General features: G+C 41.8%; 1 protein-coding gene across 1 annotated transcript in view; it reads left to right on the top strand.

Annotated features, from left to right (window-relative positions):
* The window catches only part of LOC124158166 (transcriptional regulator ovo), a 773475-nt gene that overhangs the window by 361238 nt on the left and 396768 nt on the right, over positions 1–15469 (top strand). The window contains exon 3 of the mRNA XM_046533350.1: positions 3943–4002. Within this exon, the coding sequence (XP_046389306.1) occupies positions 3943–4002 (60 nt within the window). The remainder of the gene's footprint in view (positions 1–3942; positions 4003–15469) is intronic.

Below are 15469 nucleotides of genomic sequence, written 5' to 3'. Positions count from 1 at the left end.
GAGATTAGTGTCACTTTTCCCTCTGGCCAATCCCATATTGTGGGATATGTGGGCGTGGTGGACGTATATCATTGGCGACACTGTTAGGTGGACGCAGTGGTGGGAGTAGAGGTTACTCTGGCGTTGGGAGGGAGGAAAAGGGTTGAGGGCGCACAGTGTGAGGGGGTGGCGAGTCAGATCGTCTGCATGGAGAGGGGGAGGGGTCGTTGGTTCGAGGGAAAGACGAATCTAGGGTGTGGGGAGATTGGATTTAAAATAGGGGTGGGGAATAATCGCGAGAGAAGGGTCCGGATTAGGTGGCTGGCAACAATTCTGCCCCACGCAGTGATTTATCGCCTCCACGCGGTAATTAGGCTGCGAGAATCTGGTTCTAGCTCACGGTAGTGTAAAGCCGGCCCAACCCGAGCGTGTATTAAAACGGGGAACCTCTTGAGGAGGGACATGGTCTCGCATACGCACGCAGTGGGAACTTCTTTCATTCTCGCTCTCGCTTAATCTTTCATTCTTCACTCCTTTTCGCGTCCTTCCGTGTTTATGAGCGTCTTTTCCGTCCTGTTTGTGCCTTCCCTGAGTAAAATATACAGTGTCCGGCGTGATACCTTGATAATGGCACCAGTTGCCGAAACCATGGTCGATTTAAATAAAAGTGTGTGGAAACAGACAAATGGTTTACTTCCCTGAGTGTCTTATTAGGTTTTTATCAGCGTTCAGGGTGTTCACTCATAGGGTGGTGCGAGGAATAGGGGTAAAATTAAGATAGAGATCAGTGGCGCAGCGAGGGGGGGTTTGGGGGATAACTCCCTCCCAGAGCTCAGAGAAATTTTTAAGTTTAATCCATTTTACTTAATTGGATTGATATTACTAATAAAATAGTGTAAGTATTAATAAAATACCCCTCAGAAAGCCGTAAAACTCACCATTTTGCACCATTTATCCTAAAATTTCGCAATTTATTAATCTCATACATACCGCTTATCCTGGTGGGTATTTCATACCCCCATACACCCCGGTATTAGTGGCACCTAAACCTAGCCTTAATTCTTAGCGGCGCCCCGGATAGAGATAAAGCACGATAGATGAGGGATGGATAAAAATGATTAAAATTTGGAGCACATTTTGAATAGGAGATAATGTAATAAGGGAATCCGAATGAATAAGAAAGTTACGGGCATGCAGGTATTCATCGTAAACAATTAAAAAGGCCTTTGCACATGTTATTCATAGCCATTGAAAGCGATAACGACATCGGTGATATAAAGGTGGGAGGTGAAGGATGAAGGCTGCGACGGTGGTCACATACAACTAGAGTGACATAGAATTTGACGAATATGATTCGAATTAAACATCGAGAGAAACCTATTCTTGAAAGAACTATCAACTGCACGCGATCGGCATACTGCATTGCGAAATCAGAATAGATAATTTCTGTGTGAGCACAGATGTTTCGCAATATTTCGCGATTGCGTACCACAAATTCGGAAGTTCAACGGACGAAAAACGATAGTTGCAGTTGTTAAGAAATGCTTGCTCGTACGGATAAGGAATATTGAATTTATATTAGTCGTCTCTCCAGTTTTCTTTTAATTGAAAATATTGATACAAGGGGATGAGGGCGATCGCAGTCCAAACGGAAATCAATTCAAGTATTAGGAAAATGCAGAAGTATAGGGAATTACTGAGAGCTTATTTTGAGAGGAAATAATTTGAAAATAGTAAGCTTATCCTCTCTTGCAGAAGGAAATGAAATGATGTGTTACGGCTCCATGATCCCAGTCATGTAATGAGATGTGTTAATAAAAATTTCTGGATTGTTCATTGCTATATGCTTCTTTGCCAAATACTGAGTGTTCATGCTTTTACTTTCCATGGTAGTTAAAAAAATGAAAACCTGGGTTTAATGATCGTGTTAACATTTTCCCAAGCCTTTTCTGATCTAAGATGGCGCCCCGCAGCTCCCCATTAAGATTCTTTCTCTACGTTTCCAATTCCACTTTTTATCTCAGTTGCTATCTTCCCTGAATCAAGATGGGAATTTTTCTAATCTCCGTAACCGTTCCGAGGGCAACAAAGAGCAATGCTTCCCTCCATACAGCCGACACCCGTTTCTGAATCGCAACTAGTTCCCCTTCTAGCCTCCTCTATTCCCTTGCTTTTTCATTCCGTACCACCAGTGCCTATCGCCGCATATAACTTTCCACGTCCTTTTCGCCTCTTCCCTGGAAATACACAGAGCGCCCCAGATTCACTTAAGGGTGCTCCTATTTCATTCGCACGTCGGGGAGTTGGAGCTGTCGTGTAATTTAAGAGGCGGCGACCTTCGCGAAGTTCAATTAATTGGTGTTAAAAAGCCATCTCGCGGAGAATTGTGGCCCGTGCATAATATGAAGGCTTGAACCCCGGGGACCTTTTTATACGTCCAGTATTCGTTCCGTAATTGCGCTGGCGATGCCGTGGATCCACGCTCGGCGCTTGCGGAAATTATGGCGTATTTCATCCCTGTGAGAGAAGCACGGGCGATGGTCAATGCATCAAAGGGAAGTGGTGCAGGGAAAATAGTCTCACGTGCTCCACAGTGCTGGAATACTTACGCTGCTCTTTCATACGAAGCGCTTGGTTGTATTTTCTCCGGGAGAAAAGAGACGCTGAGTATATCCTTAGAAATTGTTCCCACCCGGTAACTTGAAAATGGATTGGAATAATTTTTCTGCACCTATGGAGTTCAAATGCCGGAGTTTGGAAGGAAAATTGTCAAGTTTTGAATTGATACAATTCACCTAAATTAATTTTTGTGGCATGATTTCCACGCCTGCCATCCAATTGTATGCATCGTTCTAAGAATACTCTGGTAATACGCTTTCGAAGGTAGTCTGAAGCGTTATTTGAGCTTGAAATGTTCCTTAACTTGCTTGGAAATGGGATTGAGGAATTAAAGTTCATTGAAAAGTGTGCATCGGTGTAATTCGGCGAGCATCCTAAATAACATTCCACTTGCTTTGCATCAAGCTCTTAACTGGTGGTAAATTTTGGGTTGCAATTTTCCGGGGACCAATCATGGGTAAATAAGGGACCAACATGCAAAATGGCTGTTCACTTCCTCCGAAAAGTACCCATGCAGGCAATCAAAGCGGGGCTGGACTTGTGAGTATCAAGTTAAGGGGTGAAATAGTGCGAGGGATTCAATTTGTTCGGCAATATATCACCGCCATCCATTGCAACCTATTTCAACGGTAGTCTACGCACGAGTGGATAAAAGGTATCTTTTCATGACTGGAGTTTGGATTGATTTCGGTCCCTGAGCATTGGAATTTCTCGCTTCATTTCAAAGGTTTCCCGATGGCATTTTATGTTTTTGGTGATGGGGGGGTTGTGTGAAGGTGCACTTGAATTGAAAGGTTTAAGTGGGAGTTAAATTAGGAAGAAATTTCACCCACTACAAAACTCAATTTCTTAAACGTAATGAGGCAAATTTTATTATTAAGAACTCTTTGGAAAACGCTGCGTGAATTCTGCAGTAAAAAAGCCTGGTTTGGCTGAAAGGCTATCGAAATTTATATAAGTTTAATATTTATAATAGTTCCACCCACGCAGTGCCAGTAAGCTACGTTCCACAAACTGGCAATTGAAACACTGAAAGTTTTTCTTGTCTAATTTGTTGAATAGAACGTCAGTTTATTAAATTTTTGTGGCAATTAATAAGACTACGTAATCTTGGGTAGTGCTTCAAACATGTAATTTTCTCGTTGCAAGAAATGCCTATAAATTTGTTAAACTACGTACACATTTCAGATACAATGTTAGCCCAACTGCAGGTCTTTCCTTCAAGACTTTCAAAAAATATTTCGCATTGCTCATCATTTTAATGTAGTTATTATTATTATTTATTGTAGTGGTTTTATGTTATAGACCTCATTAACTTAAAAATTCGTACCGATTTCATTTTAGATTCGTACCGTGATGAACCTCCGGATCTCCCAGTTTCGCCGTATTCGTCAGCATTATTCGGTAAAGTATAATCTCCTAGTATCATGTTAAACAGTAATGGGCGATAAAATTAGAGATGAATATTTGTTTGCAAATTTTAAGGCTATTACTTGAGTATATTTCCTCAAGCTCGCTGTTTTCATGCGGAGAATGACTTGTTTATAGAAGTGAAGGAAGTGGTAGTCCTAAATGCCCCATACCATCACATAAATTGATCAATTTTCTCTGTTTTTTTATACCGCTCCTTATTGCTCAGTGGCTATCATTCCTGTATCACGACGGAAATTTTTAAAAACTCTTCCCCGCCCTGTATTTGTGAATCATCGAAAAATGTCACCCTTCACGCTTCTAACAACCCATTTGAAATATAAACAATTTACTTCTGAAAGTATTGTTGATTGCCTTTGGTTCTCATCCTATGCTACCATATACCTCTCTCTTTACGTGGGCCATCTTCCTCCGCGAGTAGTTTTTCAGAATATTCTCCGAATACTTCTCTCGGATTAGCTCTTGAGATAATGGAATCAGTAAAGCAGTTCACTTCAGGTTACAACTCTCACGCTATTCTATTATTATGCGTCTCTTACCTATTCATTCCTGTACAACCGAAAACAGCACCATTGGCCTTTTACATCGAGATTTTCAACTAAAAAATTAAACGTGCATTAACATCCATACCCTGGATAGGGACAAACTATCCAGGCGGGACACGAACCCGCGACCTCTTGTGCGGCAGGGCGGCGTTTTATCAGTTTGAAAATACTGCACTTCCCCCCAACCTCCCCTCTCGTCTACCTCGGAATGTCTGACAGTATTCCATCAACTACGTCTCCCCATCACAGGAGATGTCACCATGGCGACCACATTGGTCCCTTATCTCTCCTTGTTCCTCCTCGTTCTTTCCCTTCACTCATCCCCATCCGAAGAGAGCACCCTTTTTAAAGGGATGTCCTTTAAAATTCCTCCGGCATCCCTCGCCCGCTTTCCCACTGTTTTCCTCCTCCCTTCATGCCCACCCGCTGGTCTTCTCCGCCTCACACTCGTACCCCTGATACCCCTCTAAACCCCCCCACTCTCTTCCCTATCCCCGCACCCTTTGCCCCCACCCCCTTGAGGTCATCCTCCGTCGCCGTATCCCCTTACCAGCAAAATCCCCTCGTGTGGCATGCGAAATGAATGCAATTAGATCAGATGCGGAAAAGAGTGATTAGCCTGCCGAGATTCAGCCAGTAGGGCGATTAATCAGCTGTTCCGTTCCTCCTCCTCCACTTCATCCAACACTATACCCTTCCTCCCCCCCACTCATTTCACTCCTATTCCTCTCACACCATTATACCATTTCACTCTTTCTGTTTCCCTTGCCGCTGCGTCCTTTTTCATCAGTCCTATGCTGAGTCCCACCACGCACACACCCTTTGCATCGAATGTCCGATTTTTTCCGGATCATGTTCCTCTCTTTCACAAACGCCCGGTCATCAAGGATGTGGGCACTGAATTTTCGACGCCGAACCAAAGCTGATGCGAGACTTCCAATGGAAATGACGGATAGTCACATCATAGCGATCGCTGCGCTGGTATTAAGTGTAGGTTTCGATAGTTAGGACACCGATAATTGTTGCGATCAATTGAACCATTGAGGTTACATAAAATTATGAAATCCAGGAAGACTGAGTGCATTACTAAATTATATTTATCGTGGAGAGAGAGGCTCCATAAAGTTAAGGGCTTTATTGAATTTCGATTATGGTTTATGGACTCAAAACATATCTTCCCAGCGCGTCCCTCAACAAAATGATCTATAATCAATTCTAAGTACAACTCATTCCAACCACATGGCATTAATTTGTCCGATCATTTGTGCTTTGATTCTAAAGCAAAGAAGTTAACTTGAATTTTTTATGGATTAATTATAAATTTATGTCCCTGAGACGTACGTTTGGTATTTTGAAAATAAAATATACGAGATATGTTTTGTTTCCCAAGCACATAATGACTGGAATGGTTCACACTTAAAACATAGTTAATTCTATTTTTCAAACATAGGCATTGAAGTTTAGAGAAATTATCTCTTTCTCCATTCTTCTCCACAACTTAATGGCCGAAGTTCCCATTGCATCTGATATAATCGCAGCCTAGATAGAAAAACGAGCTTCATGTCGTCCCGATATGTTTTTTACTCAACTATGGCTTCAAAAACCTGTTCCACACTTAGGATTAGTACTGTACTCTGCATGTCACTTTTCAGATTGTGGTTTTGGATTACCAGGAGCCGCTGTTATTGATGGCAAAGGTTAAAAGTGTTTGTCTGTCGGCTTCGTGATAATCCTCTCCGAGCTCCATGCGGGTGTTTACACCTTGGCTGGCACTTATTGGTAGCCTGCACGAGAGAAAATGGACGTTTTTAACATTGCACACATACTTGTCGGTGGTGATGAGATAAGAGCCGGAAAGGTTGGCATTGCGTAAAAGTGGAAGGGTGACACTGATTATGCCACGTCATAATGCAAAGCAAACATGTTGCGGATCGATAATCCAGAGTAATCAATCAATCAGTCTCTCCACAGCGCATCTGTGAGGCGCACGGGAAGTTGCCGGGTCAAAAATCAGTCCTGGGCATCATATTAAATGCAATGTGCGGGGAGGTGGGCTTATAGTTTTCGTGCGTCATAGAATATAGTCTATAGTGCTTTTGGAGTCGCGTGAATATTTTTGCCATTAAGCATTTAATTAATTGTCCACTGACCAAAATTCAAAAGCACTCAATTATGATTCGAATAATTCGGTCAGATGGTTTCTTCATGGAATTAATACAAACCTTAAGTGATTGACCAGAATAAAATGCAATTTGCAAATGATTTTACAGCAATGATTTCGCGTTTCATTTTCTAAAAACATATTCTTTTGCCGTTGTCAGACTTTAAATCAAAAGCTTGCTCATTGTGCACCCACAACTAAAGTGGTGGTAATGGGCCATTGGGCCAGGGCAGTAAAGTATTGCTTATTTTAGGAAGGTGTCCTATTAGCATTACGAAGTCATTGAAAGCTAAGCTTAGAATTTATTTTTGAAAATAAAATGCTCAGCTAAGAATCGGGACCGAGAACGATAACCAGGAACCGACGAAAAATTGGAAGCTACCCATCCCTCCAAGAAAACCTCATGATAATTTGTACAGATTAAATCATCTACATATCACATACTGTTGTCATAGATTTATCAGGTCGCTATTGATATTTTCTATTGATCGAATTTTTCAAATGAGTGAGGTACTGGTGACGTGGGAAACGGATGCATTCACGCACGAGGGCGTGTGGACCTCCTCTCCTTTCTTACTACAGTCTCTCACACACCTCTCGACAAAAACCTTTCCCCTTCATCGGAGTGCATTTCAAAGTCACTTTAATTGGTGCATACGTCTCTCACGAACCTTTTCTTCCCCCCCCCTCTCCTTCTCCTCCTCCCGAAAACTCACTTCTTCCATCCCCTCCCACTCTTCGCCTCCTCGTGAGGACCTCCTCCGGAGAGTACCCGTTTAATCTCTATTTTGCATTCATTTATTCGCCGTTTCGTCACTTTGCCCTTTCCTCTCCACCCTCCTGGTCTACCTCCTCCTCCCCCCCACTTCCTTTCCTTCCTTCCTTCCCCGTTCGGCCCATGCGGTCAACTCGTCGAGAACTCATTAACTGCCTTGGTGCCCGCTCCACCCTCTTTGACTGTGCTACTCGACTCGGAGGCGCCACTGGGTGTCTGACCACCGTCTATCCGCCACCCAACCCTTCCTTTTTTTTCTCCTCATTACCTCGTCTTTGTTTTTGTGAGTAAAATCTTCTCGTTATTTACCTCTCGTCTACGGACATCCTTCCCTTTTGGCTACGCGTGGAAATTACGTTTCATGGCTCAGGCAGCTGATCACTATCCTCTCGATAGGCGAGCTTTTAAGTTGAAATTTTAGGGCGGAAGTCAGCTATTTAGGAATAGTTTTAGCTATCCATATTTGGGGAATGTTTTCCTGCCGAAATAATGATGGGTAATCAGGATAATATCTTCTCTATCTTGTATAGAATTTTCATTATTAACTGTAGACATTTGGTTTCTATGATGAATTTTGAATTAACGTTCAAGGAGAGCATGCAATAGCACTAGCAACATTGAATTTACTCATTGTTTCGATATTAAAATGTATCTTACTAGAAATCAATTTCTTTGGAATGAGATAATCTCGTTTTGTTATTTCAACGTACATATTCTGGTACCCTGCACTGGCTTGGAATATATCGAACCAATTTCAATGTTAGTTTTTAGTTTCGTGATCATGGTCCACAGGCCCACGTTGCCTTTTTAAGCAAAGCATTTTAAAGAGAATATTGTTTTTCCATATGGCTAAGCATGTTGCACTTACTAGTTTGTACTGAATCGGTATGCATTTATGAGTTTGAGGTGAAGCTCGTATTAAATCAAATAAATTTCTATGAAAAATTATTTTGGTGAATCCAGCCTTTTCAAAAGCATTTAATCCCCACCCGGCCATAAGGACATGGTCACTAAGAATATAAGTATACATTTTACCCACGCGTGAAAAATGGGTGGTGAAAAACAAGAAAATTAGACACCAATCAGCAATTTGTTATATCAATTTGCGTGCCTCTCCGATATTCTGAATTAAAGTTATTTAATATTCAAAATGCGAAGCATCTTCATCATAATCCACGCAACTAATCTTCCACTTTCTTGTCGCGATCAATTTACTAATAATATAAACTGAGCGAAAAATCCACAGAGGAAATGTCATTCGCCTTGACCGGGTTTCGAACCTGGAATCCCGGATTTCCGGTCAGGTGCTTTAGCCAGTTAAGCTTCCGAGGTATCACTCACCCCTGTAGAAATTTACGGAATATAGAGCGCTGTTAAGTTGGTATGGACTGCTGAGCATATGATGCCACAAGCATTCCAAAAAAGTTATCACCGTGGCTAGTCCCGGTATACTTAAATTAGTCAAGTTCTATTAGTCCCTCTATGTGGCTAAGTTCGGCCTTTGCTCTCCAGCTGTGGCGCTTTGCCCACGACTTCGACAGCTTGTGGCATCATATGCGGATCAATCCATGCCACCTTGACCGGTATACTTAGTCCTTAAATTTCCACAGGGGAGAATGACGCCGCTTTGATTAATTTAAAACTGCATCATTTTAATTTTTATAATAAATTATGTACTCATATTCATTCATAGCCCTGATGAAGGTGTATAAATATGATTCGAAGGTGTATTGTATTGTATAACCCCATTATGATCTGAATGGACGAGTCCAAAAACAATATATTTTGTTATTATGACTATACCGATTTGTTGGCAAAAATTTACATTAAAAGTTCTTCAATACCTATACTCCGTTTCACTGAATCGAATTTGACCATAGAGGTCATGAGAAAGAAAAAAACTGAATTTATAGTATAAGTAAATTGATCGCGGCAAGCAAGTGGGAGGTTTATTTACTTGACACTCTGAAGACACAGAATCTACTATTACTAATACTGATACTTTCCCTCTCATCCCTCGCTTAGCTCCCCCCATTTGATTCCCGCTCCCACCGCACCCAACCCAACGTCTTTTAATCCCCACACACCCCTTACGCCATCCAGTTCGCCTTTTGTTTTAACGTCGTGGGCGTGACCCTCTTTTTCGCGTGGGTTTTTCGTGGTTTCGCTTTTGCTCCGGAGATAGGGAGTGGCGGACCGTGTGTGACAAGGGACTATGGTGGAGTATATGTAGTGGGTGGTCACGGTAGAGGGGGGAGTGGATAGGGTTGATGCGTGTTGGCCTTTTTATGTAGAGGGGGTGTGGGGGACCGAAGGGGGTTTATGGTTAGTATCTGACAAGGGGGGGTAAGAGGAGGGGTGTGGAGTGGGAAATGGGTTGGAGAGAGAGAGAGAGAGAAAGAGGGAGAAAGAGAAATCGAAAGAGTTAATGATGTGTCAGGGAAGTTTATCAGGGCCGGGAATCTTCTGTTAATTGTTAGAGGGCGCACAGGGGAATGGGAGGGGGTGTCGGGTGGGGGGTTGGCGGTGCTCTCGTAGGAGGGTGTGTGGGTAGTGAGTATGCAGAGAGAGGAGGGGTGGGGTGGAAGAGTAGGGAAGCCCTTGATGGGAAAGTGAAGCTTAGAGTTTGGGGCAGGGGGAAGAGAGAAAAAAATTAAGGAGTGTAGAAGGGCATGGGATATTATTTTCGACGCTGTGTTAAGTTTTTTTCTCTATTGCGATTAGTTTTATTCGTATGAAGACTTTTTCATTCTTATTGCTATGGTTCAGACGAGGTTAAATGCAGGGGCATTGGTCGAAACGAGGTTAAATACAGAGGTATTGATTTAGTGGGGTTTCTTACTTTGACGGAATTTGATGAATCCCGTATTCGTCAGGTATGCATGAAGTCATTAAATTCGACTCTCCTAAATGATTTCCAAAAGGACTTTTTCTACAAATATTTACAGTATATAATTATATTTATAAAAAAATCATGTATGTTTTTGACTGCGACCTCAGAATTTTTTTTCTGAGGTAGTACTTTAAATTAAATATCACCAGGATGAAAAAATATATTTTTCTAATCTGTAGTCATTTTATACCGAAGAAAAATTACTGGACGCATTTATTCTATCAGTATATGTATATCAACTCTCGCCAGCCTTGCATGCAATTTTAATTATGTTTGGTTATAATGGTGGTAGGATGCAGATACTCACACATTGACTCCAATGAGACATGAGCTACCTGTCAGAAAACACTGTTTAGGGCAGCTCTACTGTCTGTTTCGACAGAAAGAGTGTTGTTGTCTTCATATTGGTGGATGATTGAGACCCGTAGGTATGCATGAAAATAGGTTTGGAAGATGCTGATGACGATTAGTGTCTTCACTGCGGAAAAGATTTTCTGTACTTTAGAATGGTTGAGATAGGAAGTAGCGTTCTCTTCGGCGTTTTATCAGGAAGTGGCCGAGGCGTGATTTCATCTCAATACTCATCGCAGGGTGAATGGATGACGTGCATAACTGTCCACTCAAGTTGTCCACCTGGGTAGTGATGCATTACGCATGCTTCCTTTCCAGCTGGTGGTTCATCGCACTCAAGTGATTATGAATCCAGATAATAGTTCCTCCGGAATCATTTTCGGGCCATGGTGTTGCCTTTTTAAGACCTTTAAACAACTCCTGTTTGGATTTCTGTTCGCTGGGGATAGTGGGCTGTCGAGTGCCGAATTGGCAACCAATTGCAACAATGTTAGATTGCATCCTAATTTCGAAGCTCTAGGCAAATGGAAATGTATCGTTTGGACACATTTATAAATGTTTATGTAATTGTCATAGAAATCTATTTTGGTTTGATTCCATGGTCTTGTAAATTATTTCACTTCCATTTCATAGAAAAATATTGTAGTACTGGATTTTTATAGGAGATTGTGGCGCGCAGTTATTTCTTATGAGGCTCAGCTATCTCGTTAGCTGGTAATAGAATCAAAAAGACATAAAGATGCATTTATGTGATATTTTTATCCTCTTTATTCCCATTTTTTGCGACTATGTTAAAATTCCGCTGTTTGTGGAGCCGGGATAGCATAATTTTAGATAAATAAATATAGAAAATGACTTTTTAATTGTTCATACGCAAACACAAGTATTCATTCAGTTATATCGCAAAATCTAATTATTTATTCTGCATGGAGCTCTAAGTAGCAATAATTATTTACAACAATTTCAGTCTGGACTTCCACGCTTGGAAGTCGTATCCAGTGAATTTCAACTAGCTCGCCGGACATAGCGGCGGAAGTGATTCATTTATCACACTATCCTCAGTCTCAGCCAGTTAATTGCCAGTCGGACGCAATAAAACCTTATCGAAAAAGGGTGGCGACAGATAAAACAGCCGAAAGCTCACGACGAATCACTCCGCGACGTGTATTTCAATGGGTCCGGGACGTGTTGCGGCGGGACCCACGCAAAAAACGAACCCTTCCATCGAACGAAGTCTTTGGTGATTCGGAATACGTTCCCGTTTAAATAGGCTCCGAGAGAGAGAGAGAGTCAGTTGATAAAAAGCTATGGGGAAGAAGGGGTGAGTGAATTAAGAAGGAGAAACATGGTGGTGGGAAGATAGTGTGTAGGTGGATGCCGTGATGGCAAGGCGTGCAATAAATATTCGAAATACATTTGAACTTTGTATTTGGTATATCAAAGACACGACCTGAATTTATCTAGTATTTTGTATTTCAAACACCGATTTTTGGTATTTTTCCGCGCAAAGCTAAAAAATATATTAGTAAAATAGCTTATAAAGTAGCTCTGTATTATTATGCTTCATGAATTAATGCATTTTCATTATAATCGTTTTCTTCATATTTGCAACTATCATTAATGTGCCAGGACAGGTTATATTTTTTCAGATCTCTTAGTTTCCAGACAACTGTAGTTTGTATTTTAAAAGGTATTTAAATTGCTATTTTTTACTTTTTTTTTCAAATACCCAAGTCGAAGATATTTTGTCTTCTTCATTTCAAATACATTCGAAGCGGTTTTTTTTTATTTCAAATACTCCTCGGCCTGTATTTTGTCCTGCGTGCCGAGAATAAAAGGGAACGAAAAGTAGATCGGTCTTGAGGCGTTTTAATATGTGTGTGTGGGCGTACAGGCGGTTGCCACCGCGTTTTCAAACGTGTGAGGGGAGGGAGGCCTCCGGCGCGGAGGTGTGAGTCGGAGGTGTTTTTCAGCGGGACATCGCGTGGGGCGGAAAGGGGCGGAGTGTGGAGGAAGACCCGTAGGGAATAGGGCGGTGGGAAAAAGCGTGCGATTAAGGTTGCGTAAACACGGCCGAAAGGTGCTAACGGGGTGTGAGAGAGAGAGCAATGGGGGAAGTGGAGGCTGGCCGGAAGGAGGGTGTCGAACGGAGGAGGAGAAGATTTAATGGCATCGAAATGGGGAAGCGATTGTGCCTCCGTGTATGTCGCCACCGTCTCTTCTCCGACGAGGGCTCATACTCCCACGCCGTCACTCGCAAAGTCTTCGGTCCCACGCAGGATTAAACGCGTGATCAGCTTCAGATATCAGAGTGGAGAAGTGTGCTCCTGCAAGAAAAGCGAGAAATGAGTATCATTAAAATAAAATTTTAAGCGTTTGATGTTCCAGCCAAATTTTCCCTGTTTCGAAGTGCATGGGAGCATTTATGAGCTCTGATGAATTAGCAGCTATCTAAGATTTCACCGGCAAAAAAGTTGATATCCTTTTTCTTAAATACGTTTTCACAATATAACCCTAATAGGGAAATAAGACATAAATTATACGCCGGTAGTATGTACACCATCTCAGTCTCATCAAAGTTTATGCGGAAATGTTTTAACCCCAAAAACTGAATAATTTCGCTTACCAGCCATCGTTAGACTGCGTTCTTTACTTTTTTCGCGGCAAGGAAATAAAACTCATCATTCTTGTCTAATTTTAAAGGGATTAACCAACAAAGTAGGCTCTCTCCAGTGACAGATCTATTCCTATGATAAATTTATTGACGTTTTCCCTATAAATGATTCTGTTTAATCATTTTTGTACGATTCTCTTGTTGAGTACTCTGAAGATCAAAATTTCAGCAAGTCACACCTCCTCCATCTCTCAGAAGGCGATGACTAATGTGCAACTACTTCATTCCAATGTAGGGATCACTCATTTGGACATACGATCCGATAGAATAATATTCGGCCCCACCGGTATTTTGAACCTGGGAAATTTTGGATCTCTATTGGTTATCCCAGCGCTATGAAAAGACGACTATGCACGACGCTTTCGGCTCGAAGAGCCATCATGTGGTATAAGACCACAATTGTACCAGAGTGACTGACTTTTATTTAATTTATTGTGCTAACTTTTTGTACTGGTGACATCTTAGACAGCTACTAATTCATCACAACTCCTAAATGCCCCCGTGCACTTCGAAACTGGGAACATTTAGCTGGAAACATCAATTACTTAAAATTTTCTTTTAATGACACGCATTGCTCGCTTTGTTGAAGGAATATACTCCTCCATACTTATATCTAAAGCTGATGATCTCTATCTGATTATCTCTATGTGAGCCGAAACGCATCGCACGTAATAAAATAATTTTGGAAACATGCAACTGCCTTTTATCTCAATACGTAAAACTTCCACAATGTAACACCTGCATTGGTTGAACAACTATTTGCCACTGCTCAAGAATGATACTCCTTGCGGACATAAGTAGAATCTGAACATAGCCCTACCTGTCATTTATCGTTCCATGAGGCGACCTTCCCACTTCCATCCTCCTCACCTGGGCCTTCAAGCCTTGCAGCTCCCACGCATCATCAGAACGAAGGCTTTAGAGGTGTCAGGCGAGGAGTTTGGCGCGAGGAGGAGGAGAAACAGGTCGCTTGTACGTGTGTCCCATCCGTGGTGTTGTCTCCGGAGGCTCTGACTCGCTTAATGGGAGGTCCTTCTCGGCCTCGTGTTAGCGCAGTTTTTATTCCCACTTAATGATTGCCACGCCCTGCTCCCTCTCGGCTAAAGGCTTTTGCTCTCTCTGCGGGCATGGGTGGGCAGAGGGGTTGGACACGCATCCGAACGATGGGCGAACCTTGGAAGCTCATGCTAGTAGCGCGTTCTCCTCCTTATCTCAGGTGGGAAAGCAATCAAACTATTTGAGGGCAGTTAATTAGCAATTTATTTGTGTCCGCGGAGGCTTTCAGCGTAGGGAGGGATGGGTGGGTCGTGCGGTTCTTTATTTGATTACGTGGGCGTGTGAAATATTGGTCGATCCCATCCAATCACCCTGAATTTAAGTGGCGAAGAGAAGGACGCTTCGGGGAAGCTTGACTGATTGTTTTCATAGGAACTTCCCACTATCTTTTCGTTTGCCAAATTTGATTTCCTGGAAGGACCTCACCTTATTATAAAGTCAAGACTTGCGTAGGCCGTTAGAAAGTGTGATTTCAAGTCCGTAATTGATGTCAATCATTGTAAAAAGACGTAAATTTTTAGGTTCAATATATTTCTTCGATGCAGTTTTACAGAATTGCCGATGTTTCCATCATCCATTCATTCTTCAGAAGAACTCTACATGCTTACATTATCTCATGCATTGGTACTCGCTTCGTACGACAAATCTGTGGTTTAAATTTTATTTTATAGTAAGTATGCTTAAGTTATGTTTACTTTTTTAATAATCATTTTTATGCGGAAGGAGAAATGTCTTTATTATCTAACTAAAAATTAAATCGCACGTGTTTGGCCGTGATATCAGTCGTTTAAGTCTCCATCGTGATTCTACATTTAAACCCTCCTGATTCAATACCTGATTACTCATGCTGATTTCACAATCGACGTTAGCCAATGATTATTCTCCGTTTGTATTTAATATTGGAGACTTATTGTTTCATTCTATGGGCTTATGTATGCTCTAGTATTAGGCCCATCCGCGCCTATCCGTTTTTATATTTCTATCA

The sequence above is a fragment of the Ischnura elegans genome, chromosome 4 (genome assembly GCF_921293095.1).
Source record: "Ischnura elegans chromosome 4, ioIscEleg1.1, whole genome shotgun sequence".
In the NCBI taxonomy this organism is placed as follows: domain Eukaryota; kingdom Metazoa; phylum Arthropoda; class Insecta; order Odonata; family Coenagrionidae; genus Ischnura; species Ischnura elegans.
Note: the sequence above shows the minus strand (reverse complement) of the source record. Positions and strands in the feature narration are given on the sequence as shown.